The sequence below is a fragment of the Oscarella lobularis genome, chromosome 5 (assembly GCF_947507565.1).
Source record: "Oscarella lobularis chromosome 5, ooOscLobu1.1, whole genome shotgun sequence".
NCBI lineage: Eukaryota > Metazoa > Porifera > Homoscleromorpha > Homosclerophorida > Oscarellidae > Oscarella > Oscarella lobularis.
The window spans coordinates 1,780,220-1,800,403 of NC_089179.1; the positions used below are offsets into that span (position 1 = coordinate 1,780,220).

Here is a 20,184-nt window from a genome sequence, read left to right on the forward strand (position 1 = left end):
CATCTTTTAAAGCCTGTTTCGACGGAATGAAGCTGACAACAAGCTTCGTGGCCGCTTGCTTCGTGCTGCGCTAAACAGTTTCTTCGTTGAAAGTCAGAACCACATTCGAAATGAAAGAATCCAGTTTCACAAAAGCAGCGTCGTTATCTTCTCCACCTAGTCGACAATTTTTCGTCCAATTGTTGCTTTCACCACTCGATCGCCGAAAAAACAGCCAAAGCCCACGCCAGTTCCATAAAAGCACGCGGCAAGCTGTGACTGTCAGCTCGATTCGGTCGAAACAGGCTTTAAAAGATGTTAAATAGGCAAGAAGTATTGGCTGGAAAGCTTTTCTAAGATAATCGAACCCGTTCAAAACGGCCGCCTAAGAGTAGTCACGTAAAATTAAAAAGTCACTATTTTCTATGTTTAAACTTAGCAATGGCATTGTTTCATGGTGCAAACTTTGAGTTACAACCTTAGAAAAAGTTTCAAAAATAGGCGAAAAACTGACTTTTTTCAAAAAATCGTAATTCAGAGGCAATTGCTTTTTTAGCAAAACCGTTTGCACCCCGTGAAAGAGCAAGGAAAGCGCTTTCGAACGGTATATAATAAGTGCTATAATGGTGCAAGAGAATAGCCGCTAGAAGGCCTGTCCGCTTTACCTGATGCTGTCCGATTTCACATGTCAGTGTCCGGGGATACAAAATGACGCCTCCTGTAGCGTGCGTGTGACGAATAGCTCTGCAATTTTGTCTGGTTGTTTCTCATCAAGCAAGGTTGCAACGCAGGTAAAAGGGGTTGGGGTTCGTTGCACCAGGGGCTCAGTACGCTTGTCCGATATTCAGGCTGTCCGAAAACACCTGAATGACTCTACCAAGTTGAGTCACGTGGTTATTCCTTTCTTTAGTTTTTTTTCCGAAGATTTCCCCTCTCGTAGAGTCGAAGGCGACTAAATGTGCGCGTTTTGAGTAAGTCTAGCTACTCGAATAATCGCGTTCGCTCGGGGTCTCCAAACTAATCATGCGTTCAGATCTGGCCTTGGCCCCCTGAGCCGCATCGATTCTGATTCGCGAATAAGGTAAGCAGTTTTGCCAGCAGGTTAGCCTATCGCGCTTCTTCCCGTTCCTCGCCTGGTGGAGTCCCTTTATTCTGTTTCACGAAACCACCCCAGCGAAATATTCTCGCGTTTAGATTCGCTTCGTATTTGCATACGTAGCTGGAATCACGCGTCAAATTTCGCTTGCTCGAACTGCGGACTGCATGGAAGCAGAGGAAAACTGGCCCGCTTTGCATTTTATAGGTACAGTACCCATTTATGAACTCTAAAATTCACTGCTATGCATTTAGTACAGGGTGTGTTTGTTACATCCACGGTGAGACGTGGCCGGCTTTTCGCACATTTGATGGCTCTGCACTGGGGCGTTTCTGAGGAGAGCCCGTGCCAGGCTCCACGTCAAGAGCGGGTGGACCCGAGCCGGGTCCTACATCGAGAGCGGGCGGACCTGATCCAGGTCCTACATCAAGAGCAGCTTGACCAGAGCCTCGTCCAACGTCAAGAGTGGGTGGACCTGAGCCAGGTCCAACGTCGAGAGCAGATGGACCTGACCCTGGCCCAACATCTAGAGTGGCTGGACCCGAGCCAGACCCAACATCAAGAGCAGCCGGACCTGATCCAGGCCCAACATCAAGAGGGGCCGGACCCGGGCCGGGTGCTACATGATGATGCATAAGGAAAAGGCTTGCAATGCCCCGAGCAAGGAGGGAGCCAATAAGAGCACCAATGAAGCTGCAGATGAAAGTTCCAAATCCTGGTATAATTGAGCCTATAGCAGCACCAATAAGCTCGCCAAGTGCTGCTCCTCCAACAATATCAGCAACTGTTAGAGTAGTTGCAGGTCCAAAGTGCCCTCCATCTTCATAAAGTGACAAACCAAGTGTAACGCCATCGAAAACCACTCCCAATGCCGTAACTAACGTTGATATGCCATTTCTTCGAATCCACCTTTTTGCTATTGATCCATTCATCGTTCCCCCCGGATCAATTTTCTTTACGTAGAGAACGTGTTTATTGAACGCTTCAATGTTCTTTTTACCCTTTATCCCGATGTTAACCTTTCCGTCTTCGCGCACTCCGATTCGTTCGGTGTGATACATATTCTTTCTAGGTGCGCGCTTCTTTGCTCCCATCTGATGGGCAATGAGTTCACCGTCTTTTTTGCCAGCAACGTCGAGCTTCGCGTCTCGAACGTGTTTGTGGTACGCGTTCCTGCGCAACTGAAACTCAGCCACCACTTCGCGAGTATCCGCCGAGATTTGTTTGTTGCTAAACTTTCGCGAATGATCCAGAGTTTCGCTGAGCCACTTCGTTTTCTTATCGACGTATCGGACACCTGGAGGTGGTTCAGTGGGCAGAGTGAGACCTCGATTTGTTACAATCTCTTCGAATTCGGCTTCGCACATTTTACGATAAACGTACTGCTTTTTTTGAAGCATCGGTATGCCGATAGCCGGAGCCAGGTTTCCACCCGATAATTGTAAGGCGTCTGAGAGTCTGTCGGGCATTAGGCTTACGTCTTCCGTTTTCACATACACCTTATTGGAAGCGAGAGAAACGTCGTGGAACTCCATTTCGCAGTCAGACATTTGAAGGTTCGAACTCCGAAGTTGTAGACCAGGAGATCAAGGTGTTGCAGTAATCTCATTATACTGCCAGCACCCAAGGCATTGTGTCGTTAATTCAACTAACTGGCATCACTGATCTACTGTACCTTCTGGCACGCAGAACAGTGTCACGCAGAGAGCTCGCTCAACCGCATGGGGACCCAGCACAATACTCATATTGCTAACAATACCGACGGCGTTATCAAGGTCGAATTGACTGACACTGACAACCGAAACACGACGCAGATCGTCGAACCGAACAACTATGTGTGTATTCCGACATCGAAAGGTCGCCTCACAGTGTCGGTTTTCCGCAAGCACGACGCATTTCGATCGGAGGCAGACGACAGCGGCCGATTTTCTTCCAATCAGCGCGTCACAATTAGTGAAAATGAAGGAAAGCTGACTTTGAAAAGTCGGCTTGATATGAGTCAAACTGACCCGCTAAATGCGGCATTCATCGTCAGCAACGTTTCTCAGTCAATAGTAAGACTAGTTGACGGCAGCGAACAGCATTTTATCCAGCCGGACGCATCTGTGCGCATTCCCTTGCCTCAGCTTCAAGTCACGCTCTACGTGTACACACAGCAGGAGAAAGAATCCAGTAAATTTTCTTCGGCTGCTACCATCGTTGAGACAAATTCGTATAACAAAATTTATACGATTGAAGATGAAGAAGGCGAAGCCCTCTTACGCACTGCTGCCACACAAGTTGGCGAATTGCCCAAAATTGTCAATTACACTTCAAAGAAAGCAAAAGTTGAATTAGTCAACTGGGCTGGTGAAATCTCAAAGGACATTCTCCACCCGGAAGCGTCAATGCCCATATCACTTCCTATCATTCAACTCGCTGTCTATCGAAAGGATGGCTTGGGATTTCGTCCACCTGCTGAAAATTCGTTCACAGATGACTCCGACAGAAGTTTTATCATAAAAGAGATTGAAGGTCAACTGATGTTTGTGCGTTCTAAGTACGGAAGTATTTGGACGGAAGACACTGACCGTCGCTGAGATTCCTCTCGTCGTCGTTTGCCGCGGCGACAGTGCCAGTGACAACGCTGCATGGTCTTTATAGTTCTATATCGAGACCTGACGTCATAAAAAGATTTAGGTGCATTAGCAGCAAGCAATACTCAGCCTGTGTGAGTACCGTCCAAGCAATGCATTAATTTCCTCGGCGCTTGCCCCGTGACAAATGAGCTCCCGGATAGTAGAATGTCATTAATTTATAATGACCAACCCAGACTCCTCCCTCGCGCGCTACGCGGCTGGGAGTCTGGGGTCTCCGAGGCTAGACTAAGTACATAAAAGTCTCTTACTTTGCCCTCGTTGCCAGTTTTTGCTGAGTCACCGGAAAATGAACGACGAAATTCGAGACTCTCTTCGCCGTTTGTTGCCCGAGGCTCCCAACATTGAAGACCTCGTTGCGAAAATTTGCGACATCTGCATGGAACATACAAACTGTTTCAAGAACGACGAAGCGTTGACAATGAAAACTCTCGGAAAGGCATGCTGCAAAATGATCGACAAACTGATCAAAGATCCCAAATTCAATGCGCGACATCTCTTGCCAATCTTGAAAAAACACGCACAGAACGTAGCGCGTGAGAAAGAATCTGCCCAGTCTACAGCGAATGAAACCACCAGCGGGAAAAGCAGCGGGGAAAGGGGTGGGAACGGCAAGTCGAAAGCGAAACTCCCCCTCCCTTCCGGAGCCGGAAGTCCGAAAAAGGAGAGAACTCGCGGGAAAGTCGTCGGCGTGTCAAACGATTTCATTTACATCGAACCTCTCGACGCAGCGACAAAACAGCGCGTTTCAATTAAGAAAAGTCAACTTAATGTCCCTGGCATTAGTCTTCACGTTGGAAACGAGCTCACCTACATTCCTTCGGCGATTAAAGACACGTGGGCCCACGCGCCGGAATTAGTCAAGTTCAGTTGAACCGCTATTATTAACCCTTGCGCGCAATATATTGATTATTTTTTAGAGTCAGACTAAATGAAGAAGAAATGCAAACTTATCTCGACGCTTTGGTTGACATCGGAGAGGAAAGAGAGCTTGATATGCTTTCTCAAATTCAAAGGTACGAAGTCAAAAAAAGGGTTTCCTTGTGGCACGTTTTTTTTCTTTCTTTTCCAGTTGTCGTTCCCCATGGGACTTCATCTGTGACCGCGAACAACTTCGGCCTTCGGTCGTGTCTTCACTGCTGAGAGTTGTCAAGCTATTGGCGCTGGTTACAAAGAAAATCAGTCTGAGAGGAAGCGAACGCTTGGCAGGCTTTTTCGACGAATTCGCTCAGACGAATGTTGCTCTCGTCGTTCTGCCGCACTTCGTCAAGAGAAACATTGTCACATACGACAGGTAAAATCTACGTCTCGAACAGACGAATCCATGTCATTACATGTTGAGAACTCTTTATAGTGAAGAAGCTATTGCCGTGCGAGCTTACATCGAGGCCGTCGCCAAAGTGGCTCCCGTGCAATTTCTTCGTTTGATATCGCTCATGAAACGATTATTGTTCATTGCTCACCTAAACGATTATTCGAGGCAGACGTCAAATTCAATGCTGGAATCCAATTCTTGGAATTCCGTGAAGGAGACTTTAGGCGTAATGAAGTCGTTGATTTTGAGCATGGGTGGCATCGAAGACAACATTGAAGGACTCGACTGGCACGAACTGCCTCTCGTGCCGTCACGTCGAGAGCTGACGTTTTCCAAAGCGAACAGTAAATTAATTAGTCATTTAATTAATCAGATATTTTAGCAAAAAAATTTTCGTTCAGATTTTCCCGTCGTTAGAGTAAAGGAAGCGTACGAATCCGAGGATGAGTATCTCGACACTTACTTTCGTCTGCTTCGCGGCGACTGCTTCTTCGAACTCTCTACGGGCGTGCAAAATTTCCTCAACGGTACCCTCGACAAGCGAGACATGGCTTTGTACAGGCGAGTGAGAATATCTTCAGTTGAGTGCACTTTGCGATTTTTATGACAGGGTGAGTATTGATGGAATACAAATAACTTCATCCGGCATGGCACTGTCTCTGCGCTTCGAAGTCTTGGGAAAAGGTTCTATCAATTGGAAGTAAAATGCTAATTTTCATGTTTGCAGTAGTTAATTAATCGATGAAAAACATTCAGATTTTCGAATTTGCTCATGTTTGGCAATCTATTGTGCCTTAGCCTTCGAGGCGATTTTCAAGCTGAGCATGTTTGGGCTACAGTCGCCCACAGAAGCGAAGATCTCTTGAAAAAAGGGTTTGACAATATGCCGATTGATCGATCACTTTCTGACATCATGGTTGCCGCTTTTAGGATCATTTTTGTTACACTTCTTAGCGCGTCCAACCGGCTGACAGACTATGAGGTTATTCTGGAGTTGCAGAGTGCAGATCCGGTCTCCACACCTTACAACAAAGCCAGTAAAATAAGCATTAACTTTCGATGCAACTCCAGCGTCTTCAATGGTCTTTTAAAAATATAGCAAAAGTAATTATCATGGCCGAAAGCCCGACGTATTATCGTGCCTATGGACCGGTCCTGCGCTGCCTTCAAACGAAATCCGGTACGAAAATTTTCTGATGCATGCATACTTCTTATTTCGTTTTGTTTAGATGGACTTCCTTTTGTTGACGAGCTTGTGAAGTTACAATCGAAGTCGCGCCCTTCGTATTTTCGACGAGGCTTGTGCGACTGGAGTGTGATTTTTGATAAGCAATCTTTGCCAGCTCCCGTTTCTGGTTCGACTTCTCAACGACGTCATCATGTCTCTTACGACATGATGGGTTACGAAGACGACTTCGAAGAATGTGAAGACGACGAACCGAGTGAAGAGGACAGACGAAGGTCAGTAAATGCTCATAAGCCGGCAATGGTCTTATTACCTGATTCTGATTTTCCAAGTCTATGGAGAGTAGACTTGCTGGACTCACTTATTGCAGCAGGTGTTAAAACGACTCTTGATCATTCCCAATTGGCAGGCATAAAGACTGCAATCTCAAATCGTATTGCATTAATTCAAGTAACCTTTGAATGTCTTTAAAAAGCGAGTTCGCTTACAGTGAATGCTTTCAGGGACCACCTGGTACGGGAAAATCATACATTGGCGTCAAATTAGTTGAACTCATACTTTCGATGCCGAGCAAGCCAGAAGGACCAATACTTGTGAATTTCATTAATTGCCTAGTCCCCGTATTCCAAATGACTGTATTGTTTAGGTTTTGACGTACAAAAATCATTCGCTCGATCAATTTCTGGAGGATTGTCTGCGATTTTGCGACGATATCGTGCGCATCGGCGGTAGAAGTCAAAACGAAAAGCTCGACGAGAAAAATCTGGCCCACGTAAGATACACGCGTCTTTTGCATAGTATGCCTGTTCTCAGTTCTCTGTTTGTAGTTGAGGAATAAGTTTATGGGCAGAAACAATCGTCTCGGTGATCTGCGCCAGCAGATGAGAAGTTTGAAAACGGAGTTGAATAAAACGTCGAAGTCTCTGCGAAACTGCCGAATTTTTGACGTTGAAGCGTTTTTTAAGGTACATTTAGGCGCGCATTACCTTGCACAGTTACTGCAGGATACTCGCTTTAGTTCGCTTCGTGGAGTCAGATTTGTTGCTTGCTGGAGTTCTGTCCTAAACAAGGCAAAGCGCACAAAATTGCTGCGGATCTAAGAAAGATTCTGAATTCACTCAGCCAATCAGATGGAAGGGACTTTCTAGAGAAGAATTTGAGTAATATTTCCTTTCGTCCCAAAGCCTTGTTGATCCAAGTATGCATCTACAAAGGCAAATATTCTGACGTGCTGAGAGCGTGGGTTCCGTCTTCGAGCGAGTTGAATGCGGCAGCAAATGTACCGTCAACTTCGTCATGTGTCGCCCTCCTGAAGGGTTACTCCGACGAAAAGCAGAAAGAAGAAAAGTATTTATGGGAGATACTTAGTACAACAGGTGGGGTCATACCGTACGTTTCATCCTGTTCTTCTAGAGAAGCAGATGACGATACGAATCAAGACGATGTCGAAGAAATAGAAGAACAGCGATTTCTCAGTCACGACTTCGAGTCGCGGTTGAAGGCGGGCCAGTGGAGAAACCAGGGTGACGGCTTCGCTTTTATCGACACACGTAGGCCAAGCGGCTTCCAGTTTTCCACATCAGTGCCCCTTCCTTCGCGTCAGTTTTTGCAAGCACTGATCTATTTAGCAGAACTATTTTTTATTCTGCAGGTGATAGCAATTTTTCGAATCCTCTTGGATACGACAAAGTGGACAATTTATGGGAGCTGTCCGTCTCAGATCGAGCTCAACTTGTATTGTCTTGGCAATCAAAGATCCAAGACGAGGTTAATGCCTCTTTCACCGAAATTGTCAAGAAACAGGATCAGGTATCCAAAAAGAACTTGCCTCGTCATCTTTGTTAGTACATGTACAAAAATTTAGTTGTTAGAAGAAATACGCGATTTGGAATCCTCTGCCGACGCAAATGTCATTAAAAATGCGGACATTGTTGGCATGACAACAACGGGAGCCGCTATTCACGCACTGCTCATAAGTATACATCATGTACACCATCTGTACACTTACCCACATTTTTTCTCTTTGCAGACAAAGTTGCTCCGTCCATCATCCTTGTTGAAGAAGCGGCCGAGATACTCGAGTCCCAGTTGCTTGCCGTATTGCCTGAAAATGCCGAACATTTAATTATGATTGGCGATCATCAGCAATTGCGACCTCAAGTTCAATCTTACGACCTCATACGTCACAATAATTTTGACATTTCAATGTTCGAACGTCTGATTCGAGGTGGATTACCATACGCTCAGCTGGAATACCAGTGCAGAATGCGAGAAGAATTTGTGGAGTTGATTCGTTCCCTCTATCCAAATCTAAAAACTCATCATCAGGTCAGTGAACGGGCTTTGTTGAGTAGCTTTCTAACTCTTTTTTGTGAAGCTGGTTGCTGGCAATCAACGTCCGCTATGCATTGCGAAGAGTATGTACTTTCTCGATCATTTTAGCAAGGAGGACAGCAGCAGCCATTCTCGAAGCCGTCGAAATCTCGATGAAGTCGACTTGGTCATAAGAGTACTAGAGTGGCTCCTACGCGAAGGTCAAAATCCGGAAAGAGTTACAATCTTGACAACCTACAGAGGACAGGTACGGGGTCACACTGCTCTTTCGTATTTCTATGATGAATGTTTTGACTAAAGCTATCTGAGATAAAAAAGAAAATCAAAGCAATGAAAGTCGAAGGAGTAAAGACTTCTACTGTGGACAGATATCAGGTCAGGTTTTGATAAAACAGAAAGAATTCGGCTGGAACGGTGCCCTATGTTGTAGGGTGACGAAAATGACATTATTCTTGTGAGTCTCGTTCGTCAAGACAAGCTCGGTTTCCTCAGAGCTTCGAACCGAATGTGCGTCGCCGCGTCTCGAGCGCGATGTGGCAATTATTTCTTTGGCAATGCAGAGCTCCTAGCAACAGACCCATTTTGGACGGTACAGTACTGTACACTATACGATGGACATTAGCCAATTTTGAAAATTGCAGGAACTTCTGTTTGCAATGAAAGAAAAAGGATGTGTCGGCACAGAATTTCCTATAGTTTGTCCTCGACATCCAGGCCGTCCGGTACGTACATATACATATCAAGTTTGTGTGCTAAAAATTTTGATTGGACATGTCTAGATCAAACTAGGATCACAGTGTGCCGCAATATGCCCAGCTCTGTTAGACTGCGGTCATACTTGCAGGTATGTGAGCTACAATAAGAAGTGCACGCTTGTTTTGATGAAGCACACGGCATTAATTTAGGGCGTCTTGTCATCCCACTGGCGTTCATCCTCTATGCAAACAAAATGTCGACTTCAAATTTCCTCTTTGCGGTCACTCTACGAAGAAAATCTGTTCCGCACCGGAAGAAAAACTACATTGCAGGTTGGTTCTCTGTGCTGTAAAATCGTTTACCTTTTAAACCCTTGGACATGTAGTGTGCTCGTCTTTGATCGGCACGAAAAGTGTAGCCACACGTTTCAGAGAAAGTGCTCTCGATTGCGAAGCGAGTTCTCTTGCACAGAAAGGCAATAGCGACCGTTTGCACGTAATCAGTGGTCACGGACTTCTTATGGTCGTGCAGGTGTATCAAGCTACTGTCTTGCGGGCATCCTTGTCCTCTTACTTGTTCCAAGCCTTGTGCCTCTGTTGACGAATGCCCTGTTTGCTTTGAAATACAGAGAATTGAACGCGAGAAGGTAAAGAGTGATATCATGCATGCAGCTAAGCGACCGAGATATTTAGGAAGCCGAAATGCTCCGTAAACTGGAGATGCAACATCGAAAATCGGCAGAAGAGGAATTGGCTCGTCTTAAGGATACTCCTGTTGAAGCGACGTTAAAACCTGTTGAATGGAGTTCTGAAAATGGAGATTTGTTTGCTGAAATTCAAGATCAAGTATAAGAAAACCGGAGTGCTCGTATAGATTTTACTAACCTCGCGAAATTATTCACAGCTGAACAGCATTCATGAAAGTCAAAGTTCCGAAGTTCGAGTTGAGAGAATTCTTCACGCCGTTAATCTCAAGGCACATCAATCGTGGCTGAAAGCGAAAACAAGAATGGTGTCACCGTCTGATCCGGTGCATCGGTACGTGATGTGCAGTGAGGATGAAATAGATGCAGCGTTCCGAGCTGGTTTGAACGCATTTCCTGCCACGGTAGAGACTGAATCAGTGCAAAGAGCTGTCGTGCAGTGGTGAACGCGAACCTTTGTCTTTATTTGTAGCGCTTGCTCAAACCTGGAGAAAAATCCCAACTTAGTTCGAGCGGAAACGTGATGCTCCGATTCAAAGTTCTTAAAGGAAAAACTGGCCGGTACAGTTAATTTACTACACTTTCATCGTTTTTTATTCACGATCGGTAGATTTGACTCTCTCCAAAATGCGAGATCTACGTTTCGGGGGGGTAAAGCAAAGTTTGATTCAGGTATAATTTCGAATCCTCAGGGCAAAGAAAATCTTATTCTTAGAGAAAATGATCTGGTTTGTTGGCAAATAGAATGAGACATACCTTATACTGAAAGCGTTTTTGCTGCAGGCCTTGCTGGACTACGTTGCATACATTGGCGTAGTGCTTGTTCAGCGAGATAAAGCTCGTCCCATTACGGAATTAGGAATGACTCTCGCAGAAGGACATTATGAGATCCGAAACTTAGAGTGTTCAAGAAGTCTAGGGCAAAATCGGCTCGACCAGCTGTTGTATCGAGAGGCAGAGTCTCAGGTTATATAAGTTGCGTTCACGTTAACATCTCCCTATAACGTTGATTTTTTAATTAAACTATAGTTTTTGCGTATGCTTGGGAAAAACGCGGGCAAATACGAAGTTTCTCAAGTGGAATACATAGACAACGGGAGGCTCAACTTGATGTTTAAAGAGACAAAAGAAGCGTTCGCTAAATCAGGAAAATCGACTGATGAAGTTTTTGCCTTTCACGGAACAAATGGTATCTAGGAGAAGTGCGAATTGCACTATTCAACGCTTTAATTAAACGCTTTAGAGGATGCAATACAAGGTATTGCTGCTGAAGGCTTTAAAATAGGAGGAGTTGACACTCAGAAAAGACACGGCGCGGTATACGGAATCGGCGTCTAGTAAGCCTTTGACGTAGAATAAACGTTGCAGTAGCATTTCTGTTATTTTAATTATTAGCACTGCGGAAGATCCATCCGTTGCAATGCGCTATTCTAAGAGAGTACACAAGGTTTTGTTGGCGAGGGTCATTCCTGGGCAGTTGTACTTGGATTTTAATTACGGAGCAACCAACGAAATACTCGTTCTCAAGTCCAAAGGGCAAATCGTTCCACAATACATCGTTCACTATACTGAACGTGTTACTGAGACGTCCGAATAGTATTTTGTTGACGTCATTGTATTGGCTTTTGATAGTTGTCGTCAGGTGAGCATCACGTACAGTTTCGTTTTGGCAATTGCTGAAGTTTTCGTACACATGGAAACGAGTACGCTCTGCGCAGCTATACACGAGAGTACTTTTGCATTGGATATACATCATCAAACGTTGGAGCAGGTCAGGTGGTGAGCGGGCTGATGCAAAGAAGGAGTTATATAATAAACTATATAATAAACGATTCTTAGAATCATGAAAGAAGTTGTCTGTGAAGAATTGATCATGACTTGTCTTGGATGAATGGAAATAAACGAAGGGTAAGCCAGAGGCTTAGTGGGAAACCCAGCTATAATTTATTGACACAAACGAGAGCAAATGAAATCAGATGAGATGATACGTTAAAGCTAAAAGTGGGGTACTATCACCAGGTATATAAGCAATGCTACTACAAGACAAAAGACGTGGTTTCCCAGTCAAAGTCTGATATCGATGCATTTTCTTCGACAGCCCCGTCTCATCTTTCTTTGATGGATATTACACACCCATCTGCAGGGACTCTTGTTGCATCATAGATGATTCTATAACTTTCTTCCGTTTCAATACGATGCCAGTCAGCAGTGACAGCGGCAATGGCTATGATCAAAGGAATAGTAAGTTCGGCGAGGTTTTTCCCCGCGCAACGGTGCACTCCAACTCCAAAAGGGATGTAGTGCTTCACATTTCGAATGTGCTCACGACGTTCAGGCCCGAATCTGTCGGGATCAAATTTGTTTGGCTCGGAAAAACTGTCGGAAAATAAAACGTGCCGTAAGTTTGGACCAAACCGTTGCGCCCTTAGGTATGGCGATGCCATTGATCTCACAGTCACGCTGTGCAACAAAGCCAAAAGTCAAAAGGGGGTTTTCAAAACGAAGAATTTCTTTCATAACCTAGCAGAGCAAACCAAGTTAACATAGGCATAGAAACTTAATTAATTAGAGTCCCTACGGATAATCTCTTACTTGGGTTGTGTAGGTCATCTTGTCCAGTGTTTCGGTGGTGATCGGATCATCGTCTGGACGCAATTTCATTTGCTCGTCGCGTATTTTGGCCAAAACGTCGGGATGGGTGCTCATGAGAGCGAAGAATGCCGTCATTGTCGATACGGTCGTATCAAGGCCGGCAAAGAGGAAAGTCACTAAATGATCAGTGACGATGCGTTTGATATGAGAGTCTGTCAATTGGCCGTCGCTTTTCTCGATCAGAGACTGCATCCAATAGTCGGTAAGAGAATATAGTTTTCTTCCTTCTTTTGCACGCTCAACAGAAGCCTGAGTGATGGCCATCATATTGCTAATTAATAATTTGCGTGCTTTCATGGCGTTCCGAAACGTCGTGCCAGGAAAGTTTATTGGAAAAACCGCAATTCCTTTCATCATCGTGTCATAATTTTCTTTCCAATGTAGACTGGCGTCATAGTCCGTTCCCAAAAAGACGTTCATGAGAGAAGAGAATATCATGTCGCGGGCCCTCGATTTAACCTTAATCGTTCCATGGTTTTGCTTACATTCGCTTATCCAAAGACGCAGGTGCTTTCGAACGTTATTTTCCATGGCTGGCAAATAGGAGGTCAGCCTTTTTCGCGAGAAAACTGAAATCAACGTCTTTCGAAGGAAAGAGTGTTCTTGTCTTTGCAAAAAAAACAGCGTTTCTCCAAAGAGGTGACTGTCTGCGGCAGATAGAGCAATAGTGAAGTCGTTGCCTTGTTCTTTCATCAGTGTCTTGCACACAGTGACGTCGTTGATGTATAACAGGAATCTTCATAAAATCTTTCAATTAGACGGTGAATCGAGGGAGACTGGGGACGACAGGTCTACTTTCCTATTTTTTTCTGTTTACTTTAGGACTTGCTCTACAGTCTCTAGCCCGGAGGCCGGGTACTCAATAATCTACATGCATTGTTACTGTGGGCATGTCCTGTAGGCGGAACCGCCCGATCAAGCACGCTGGGAGCAACTCTATCACAATACATGGTCCGCGCTGACGTACCTTCCCAAATATGAATTCCACGAGACTTTTCCGTGGGCGAAACAGCCATTCACAAACCCGTATGGATCTCGCATTAGCGGTAACAAGTTCCCGATAAAGGGAACAAGCCATTTGGGACCAGGAATGCCTTTCCCAAGCCTGCGCAAGCGTCTCTGCTCCAGCGTGGCAAGCACAACTAGAGTGAAAAGAAGAACAACCAGTGCTAGAAACATCGGACTGGAAGTGACATCACAGGGTTTACGTGACGCCACAGGGTTCACGTGACGTCACAAGTAATTCTCTCTATGGCAAATAACGGGATTTGTGAAAATGATTTAATTTGGAACACAGGTGATAAGAGGGGAATTTGGCGCAGAAATTAGTGATTCTTATCCGGGACCTTCGGTCATCCTTACTTCTCGAACGAAAACGACTTTTCGAAGTCAAGACGGCGTTTCTATAGCCCTACTCATGTCGTACACTTTATTTACGGAGGCCAGGAAGCTAAAAAAGAACGATGTGATAGGAAGAAGTCTCGGCGAAGCGGCCAGCAATCGATATGCTCGCTTTGTACAGTTGAGACGCGCGTCGAGGCGTCCATAGCACCGTCAACCGCCTCTCTATGCAATTGGTCGGATGCCTTTGTAACGTCACAACCGCCGATTCACTCTCATTCACTGTCAGTGCACGACAAAGGAAAGAGATGGGCTGCGGTGCATCGATTCCCATAGAAGACGGTACCTAGGGGTGAAAAAAGACGAAGACGTTGCCGTTGAACTCGTTTCCATGCAGCCCATAACCGACCCGCGAGGCCAGCGCCTCCGCCGCCGTCGGCGTCGCGTCCCACCGCCGCCGCTCCGCTGAAAAAAATAGAGACGAAAAAACCGAAAGTAGCGACTGGGCCGGCGCTGTTGTCTCAGCTTGCCAATGCGAAGACGCCCGCGCAACCTTTCGATTTGAAGTCTCCCAAGCCAGCCGAGCCGTCGACGTCTCGCTCGCCCGCCGGAATTGCTAAGAAGACGTCGGAGATCGTTTCGAAGGCGTCGTCGGTCTTGCCTACTCCTTCGGAACTCTTGGTCAAAGCGGAGGAGGAGGAGAAGAAGGCTAAGGCAGTTGTAGTGTACCAGGAACCGGTGCTAGCGAAAGTCATGAATGATGAAGAGGAAAAAGACGGAGAGAAAAGCGCGAACGAGAATGACGAAGAAGTGAAAAACGAGGACAAAGAAACGTCAATTGAGAACGAGAACAAGAAAACTGAAAACGACGAGCAGAACGAATCACAAACGCAAAGCAAAGAACAAGACGACGCTCAGCCGCCGACCACATCCCACAATCAAATCGAGGATCTCGACAACTATCCGAATCTCGATGAACACAACAATCACATGTCCCACATGCTGTCGCGCGACGTCTACGAACGCCTAAGCGAGACGCCGACACCAAACGGCTTCACGATCGACATGGCCATACAGACGGGCGTCGACAATCCCGGCCATCCGTTCATCATGACCGTCGGCGCCGTCGCCGGCGACGAGGAGTCGTACGACGTCTTCGCCGACCTCTTCGATCCCGTCATCAAACGTCGTCACAACGGCTACGATCCGACGCGCGACGTTCACAAGACCGACTTGGATCCGACTCATCTGACGGCGGCGACGGTCGAACTCGATCCCGCCTACGTGCTCTCGTGTCGCGTTCGCACGGGACGCAGCGTGCGAACGTTCGCCCTGCCGCCCTTTTGCACGCGCGCCGAGCGACGCGAAGTCGAGCGCGTCGCGCGCGCCGCCTTGGACTCGCTCGACAACGAATTCGCCGGCACGTATTATCCGCTCGTCGACATGACGGCCGCCGAGCAGGAGAAGCTGATCGAGGATCACTTTCTCTTCGATAAGCCCGTCTCGCCGCTTTTGCTCGCTTCGCGCATGGGTCGCGATTGGCCGGACGCGCGCGGGATATGGCACAACGCGGCGAAGAATTTTCTCGTTTGGATCAACGAGGAGGATCACACGCGCGTCATTTCCATGGAAACGGGTGCCGACATGAGGGGCGTGTTCGAACGCTTTTGCGCGGGGCTGCGTCGGTTCGAGGAGGCGATTAAGAGAGACGGATACGAATTCATGTGGAACGAACGTCTCGGTTTCATTCTGACGTGTCCGTCGAATCTCGGCACGGGATTGCGTGCCGGCGTGCACGTGCGTCTTCCGCTGCTTTCGAAGCACGACCGTTTCGACGTCGTACTCGACGCGTTGCGTTTGCAGAAGCGAGGTACGGGTGGCGTCGATACGGCGTCGACGGGTGCCGTTTTTGATATATCGAATTCCGATCGACTTGGATTTTCCGAAGTCGACTTGGTGGACAAGGTGATAAATGGCGTTGCCTTGCTGATTGACATGGAGAAGGCATTGGAACGAGGAGAGTCTATTGATGGGCTATTGCCGTCTTCCCTTTAATTTGCAATGCAAATAAAATGAAATGCACGAGATTTATGATTGTTTTTAGGTTTCAGGACGCCGAATCGTATTTGCATATTTTTCTAGTGATGTGCGCGCCCACAAACACATGTTTATTCCCCTCTTGCCTTCCATAGCGCACTAGCCGCGCGCCGATTAATTTCAATTCCGGCTATGGCTTCTCACACTTGTTCAGTCGTTTGCGCTGACTGTAGCGCTCCCGGTACGCCGCCCCGTTCCTCTACGCACTCGCGTCGACACTCTCGCACTTCAGATCCCAAATGGGCGTTGATAAATAAAGGCGTTCTCGTGTGCGACGACTGCTGCAGCGCCCATCGCCTCCTCGGCCGTCACATCTCCGACGTGCGCTCGCTGACGAAGAGCCTTTGGCCTCCCACGCTACTCGAGGTAGAAACGAAAGCGCGAGAAAGGCGATCGAAAATGGTCGCGCCGCGGGGGGCCCCATGGGAAAAAAAAGAGAAGCCGAAACCCGCGGTCTCTCTCTCGCGCGCTATTTTCCCTCGCCCCCTTTCAGATGATCACCTCGCTGGCGAGCAAGGGAGCTAATTCGATATGGGAGCACACGCTAATGGACCCGGATCAGGCGGCGAAAAACGACAAGACGAAGCCGAGACCGGACGATCCCGTCCAGTAAGAAAGAGACGAAAAAAATGTTTCTTCTTTTTTTGAATTTTATTTCGTTGCGGTTTAGTCCCACCAAATTCAATTTCGTTGTCGCCAAGTATAAGAATATGGCTTTTGTTCATCGACTTCCGGTTCGAGAAGACGACAGATTGGCTATGGAGGACTTGAGCAAGGTAGAGCTAACTAAAAGGGGTTCCTCCGACGCGTCATACGTTAGAAATAAAGTATTGATTTCGAGAAATTTTGAAAATTACTAGCGCGCACTCGGCCATACCACTGACGTCATATTTTTCGTAGCAATTGCACGCGAGCGTCCGATCGAGCAATTTGGAAACGTGCCTACGCTTGTTGTTCCTCGGCGCTCAAGTGAACTATTTCCACGCCGTAAGATGTTTGTTATTACTTCTAATGGGGGAAGTCTCACTGTATTGGGGGCGTGGTGTAGGAAAGGGGCAATTGTCCGCTTCACGTGGCGGCGTCGGCGGGCCAATCGCTTCAAGTGAGTACTAGACGACGATTTGGATTTATAAAAGATGTCTCTGTCAGGTCGAACTGCTTGTTTGTTATGGAGCTGATCCTTGCAAATTGGACAGTCGAGGTCACACTCCCGTGGAGTGTGCAAGGTGCGGGCGACTTTTTTGGCATTGGTTTCGTTTGATCGCGTGCCCGTAGAATCGCTGGATACCACGAACTCGCCGATCGTCTCATCGAATGTCAATACGAGCTGACGGACAGGCTGACGTTCTATGTTTGCGGGCGACGACCAGGTTCGTATTGGCTGTTCTAGACAAAGATATTGCTTCCGTTATTTGTTTTCTTTTGCCAACGTTAGACCACTCCTCAGGCGAACATTACGCCGTGCCTTCGATAGAAGGAAAGCAGTAAGTCGCCAGCACAGCGAAAACATAACCATTCTTTTAATTTTTATCTTTCGTGTGTGCTGCTCAGGCTTGATTATATTGAGGGTCAGAACAAACTGCGTCAGGTAGGGGATCGCGACTACTCGTTCGTTTGAAGACTAGCTCCTATATGCGTGCTCTTCTGTATATGTCTAGTTGAAAAATAGTCTTTTTGAAAGACTTGCGGCTGACGTCTATGATGAAGTCGATCGACGGGAAACAGATGCAGGTAAGGTTGTTATGTCCCCCATGCTATGGTACTAAATTGTTTCCTTTCAGTCTGGCTTGCTACTCAAAACCACAGCAAACTCGTATCCGATCATCACACGATGCCCTTTCTTCCCGTCAATCCCACGATATCGTCGACACGAAATCAAGTAGATCTGTCGTCTCGATGGAATTTGTTGATACTGATTGCTATGCTTCAGGGACGGCAGAAATTGGCGACGTTTACGGCCAAAGAATTTGCTGTATTGATTTGTGACATTTTGGTTGATGCCAAGAGAAGGCAAGCGCTCAGTCAAGAAAAAGGTTTATATAATCGATCAATCACGTGTCCTGTTTGATTTTGTGACGCGTCGTTGTATAGGCAAAACCGAGGGAACCGCCGTTCCTATGGACATCGTGGAGAACGACGACTGGGATCACGATTACGACGAAGTTCCGGAAATACCTTATATCGAAAAGAAAGAACGGAAAGAGGTCACAGATAATTTTTATTAGCACCTTTCTTTGTGTAGTTACGACGTCTTTTATAGGATGTTTGTCAATCGCAGTCGGAAGATGATCTCGACGAGAAAGAGGAAGAGGATTCGCCAAACATTGAGAAAGAGGAGAAAGCCTCCTCGGTGAGACATAGTATTGCTAATAAAAGAGTCCTTCATGTCAGCTTTCGGGTTTGCCTGTTGAACAGATGACCTTGGAGCTATCAGAAAAGAAAACGAACGCCGTCACCAATTCTCAAGCAGTCTCGAATTCCGTAAAAGCGAAAAATTCGCCGTCGCCACCGACGAAGCAGGCGTCTGACCGAATCGTATCGATGAAGGAGCACTTGGAAATACGTCGAAAGCTCGAAGCTGCACAGGTGAACGAAAGAAAGTAAAACCGAAATAATAATTATAACTTTTACGCGATATCGCGAAGGCTCAAATCAAACAGCTGACGCAAGTCAACGAGAACATGACCAAAGAATTAAAGCATCTTCAATCCGTGGTAAGCAAATGATAGTTTTTGAAAAAAACGAACTTTTGTTTTTCACGTCATCAGAATGCAACTCTTCGACAAAAACAGCGCACAACGTCGTCCTCTTCGCCTATACCTCCTCCCCTTCAGCCGCCCCCCAAACGCCCTCCTGGCGCCGTTTCCTACAATCGATCGACGACAGCACCGGTCGGACAACTTCGCGTCACGCCTCCTGTCGTCGCCGTCGAACGAGACGAATGCGACGGTCGGCCGGAGAAAATCGTCGAGGAAGACGAAATGGAACACAATACGAAATTGAAGCCAAATCAAACGCCACCTCAACAGCCAAAGAGCCTCTTTCGCGAACCGAAGGCCAATTTCGATGACGAAGCACCGGCTCTTCCTGTGAAGGTCCTCCTCGACGCGAGAACGCTAGCTCTCTTAATTTACTCTTTATTTCAGAAACGTTCCATCATTATCCAGGAAGCGCCGCCTCCGGATTTGTCACCCGCCTCCGTGACGGCCGTCAGTCAGGCGAAGAATACGTATCATCCGTCGAATCGTCAGTCGTCGCCCGTCACGCCGTCGTTTCCCCCGTCGGCGCTCACGGAAAGGGAGAGGGAGAAGTTTCGGGAACGAAAAGTGTCGTTGCCGGCCGTGAGGACGACGACGCGACAGACGGACGTCGTTCAGCAGACGGAAAGGATCACGAAGCGAATACAGGAACTCCTACTAGCGGCCCAGCACGGACAGCAATCCAAGTAAGAATGGATCTTCACAAAGAATTTGAATGGTGTAGACAGGGGGTTCCACCTTTAGCTTTGTTCCTTGTTCGAGACGAATATCCGCTGCTGTGAAGGACATGGTGGCGTTGTTTCCTCAGGTACAACGAAACGAAGCGCGTCTTCTCTCTCGTTTTCATTTCTTTTTGCTTCTGCAGCGACCCGAGTCGGAATCGATACGGGCGTCGTTGCGTTTACTCGCTTCGAGTGCAACTCGGCTGCTCGAGGAGTGCAAAGCTGTTCCGTCTGCCGGTGGCGGTGGCGGTGCTGCCGGCGCCAGTGGCGGCGAAGAGGCGGACAACGTCGCCTGTCTGACTCAGCAGGTCATTCAGTCGGCGTACGACATCGCCAAAGCTGCTAAACAGCTCGTCACTCACGTGGGAGAGCTGTGACGAAGGTGACCCTCCCGACACTCGATTGATAATTCGTAGTCAAGATGAATTAAGAAATTTCATATGGAATTTTTTTCACTTTGTCTTGTGATATATTACAGCCCAAAGAAGAAGGATGAGAAGTTCGATCTCACTTTGACTCTAGTAGCTGATTTCCTGGTCATTAACTCGAGAGAAAATTTGACCTTGTCGTGTCGCTGCTGATTTTACGTCCTAAGGCAAGTGATTAGATTAGGTTTCCTTGAGAAAACCTTTTGGTGTCATCATTCTGATAATGACTCCTCAAGGGTT

General features: G+C 47.0%; 4 protein-coding genes and 1 pseudogene across 4 annotated transcripts; 3 read left to right on the forward strand and 2 right to left on the reverse strand.

Moving 5' to 3' along the window:
• Positions 1–1,325: 1,325 nt before the first annotated feature.
• LOC136187791 (uncharacterized) lies at positions 1,326–3,859 on the reverse strand. Its single transcript, XM_065975473.1, has 2 exons — positions 3,794–3,859; positions 1,326–3,732 (listed from the first exon to the last, which is right to left on the reverse strand). The coding sequence occupies exon 2, from the start codon at positions 2,623–2,625 to the stop codon at positions 1,345–1,347; it is 1,281 nt and encodes a 426-aa protein (XP_065831545.1). The 5' UTR covers positions 2,626–3,732; positions 3,794–3,859; the 3' UTR covers positions 1,326–1,344.
• Positions 3,860–3,900: 41 nt separating this feature from the next.
• Positions 3,901–11,830, forward strand: LOC136187788 (NFX1-type zinc finger-containing protein 1-like). Its single transcript, XM_065975469.1, has 36 exons — positions 3,901–4,575; positions 4,632–4,727; positions 4,784–5,005; positions 5,066–5,370; positions 5,428–5,587; positions 5,637–5,726; positions 5,783–5,899; positions 5,957–6,063; positions 6,126–6,206; positions 6,256–6,487; positions 6,545–6,662; positions 6,716–6,805; positions 6,859–6,984; positions 7,040–7,177; positions 7,231–7,372; positions 7,427–7,559; positions 7,626–7,810; positions 7,864–8,021; positions 8,077–8,188; positions 8,242–8,540; positions 8,590–8,793; positions 8,847–8,921; positions 8,977–9,135; positions 9,188–9,268; positions 9,326–9,390; positions 9,452–9,574; positions 9,628–9,717; positions 9,774–9,888; positions 9,935–10,087; positions 10,146–10,349; positions 10,418–10,506; positions 10,556–10,673; positions 10,729–10,911; positions 10,975–11,134; positions 11,189–11,282; positions 11,341–11,830. Exons 1-36 carry the CDS (start codon positions 4,001–4,003, stop codon positions 11,540–11,542), a joined length of 5,601 nt encoding a protein of 1,866 aa, XP_065831541.1. The 5' UTR covers positions 3,901–4,000; the 3' UTR covers positions 11,543–11,830.
• Positions 11,831–11,895: 65 nt separating this feature from the next.
• LOC136187793 (probable cytochrome P450 524A1) lies at positions 11,896–13,848 on the reverse strand (annotated as a pseudogene).
• LOC136187790 (creatine kinase B-type-like) lies at positions 13,512–16,089 on the forward strand. Its single transcript, XM_065975472.1, has 3 exons — positions 13,512–13,836; positions 13,895–14,280; positions 14,336–16,089. The coding sequence occupies exons 2-3, from the start codon at positions 14,166–14,168 to the stop codon at positions 15,991–15,993; spliced, it is 1,773 nt and encodes a 590-aa protein (XP_065831544.1). The 5' UTR covers positions 13,512–13,836; positions 13,895–14,165; the 3' UTR covers positions 15,994–16,089.
• Positions 16,090–16,150: 61 nt separating this feature from the next.
• LOC136187789 (ARF GTPase-activating protein GIT2-like) lies at positions 16,151–20,037 on the forward strand. The gene is made up of 21 exons (XM_065975471.1): positions 16,151–16,216; positions 16,268–16,401; positions 16,529–16,644; positions 16,706–16,811; positions 16,936–17,022; positions 17,084–17,137; positions 17,185–17,261; positions 17,311–17,405; positions 17,471–17,519; positions 17,587–17,623; positions 17,694–17,766; positions 17,817–17,914; positions 17,966–18,068; positions 18,127–18,239; positions 18,296–18,385; positions 18,451–18,621; positions 18,681–18,749; positions 18,804–19,130; positions 19,182–19,480; positions 19,539–19,602; positions 19,660–20,037. Exons 1-21 carry the CDS (start codon positions 16,168–16,170, stop codon positions 19,891–19,893), a joined length of 2,445 nt encoding a protein of 814 aa, XP_065831543.1. The 5' UTR covers positions 16,151–16,167; the 3' UTR covers positions 19,894–20,037.
• Positions 20,038–20,184: the final 147 nt, after the last annotated feature.

Coding starts and splice junctions, on each gene's coding strand:
- LOC136187791 (XM_065975473.1), bottom strand. CDS start 2,625: ATGTCTGACTGCGAAATGGAGTTCCACGACGTTTCTCTCGCTTCCAAT.
- LOC136187788 (XM_065975469.1), top strand. CDS start 4,001: ATGAACGACGAAATTCGAGACTCTCTTCGCCGTTTGTTGCCCGAGGCT. Junction 4,728..4,783: donor ATGCTTTCTCAAATTCAAAG/GTACGAAGTCAA, acceptor TTTCTTTTCCAG/TTGTCGTTCCCCATGGGACT. Junction 5,900..5,956: donor GAAGATCTCTTGAAAAAAGG/GTTTGACAATAT, acceptor TGCCGCTTTTAG/GATCATTTTTGTTACACTTC.
- LOC136187790 (XM_065975472.1), top strand. CDS start 14,166: ATGCAATTGGTCGGATGCCTTTGTAACGTCACAACCGCCGATTCACTC. Junction 14,281..14,335: donor ATCGATTCCCATAGAAGACG/GTACCTAGGGGT, acceptor GTTTCCATGCAG/CCCATAACCGACCCGCGAGG.
- LOC136187789 (XM_065975471.1), top strand. CDS start 16,168: ATGGCTTCTCACACTTGTTCAGTCGTTTGCGCTGACTGTAGCGCTCCC. Junction 18,240..18,295: donor AAAAGAAAGAACGGAAAGAG/GTCACAGATAAT, acceptor CGTCTTTTATAG/GATGTTTGTCAATCGCAGTC. Junction 19,603..19,659: donor TGGTGGCGTTGTTTCCTCAG/GTACAACGAAAC, acceptor TTGCTTCTGCAG/CGACCCGAGTCGGAATCGAT.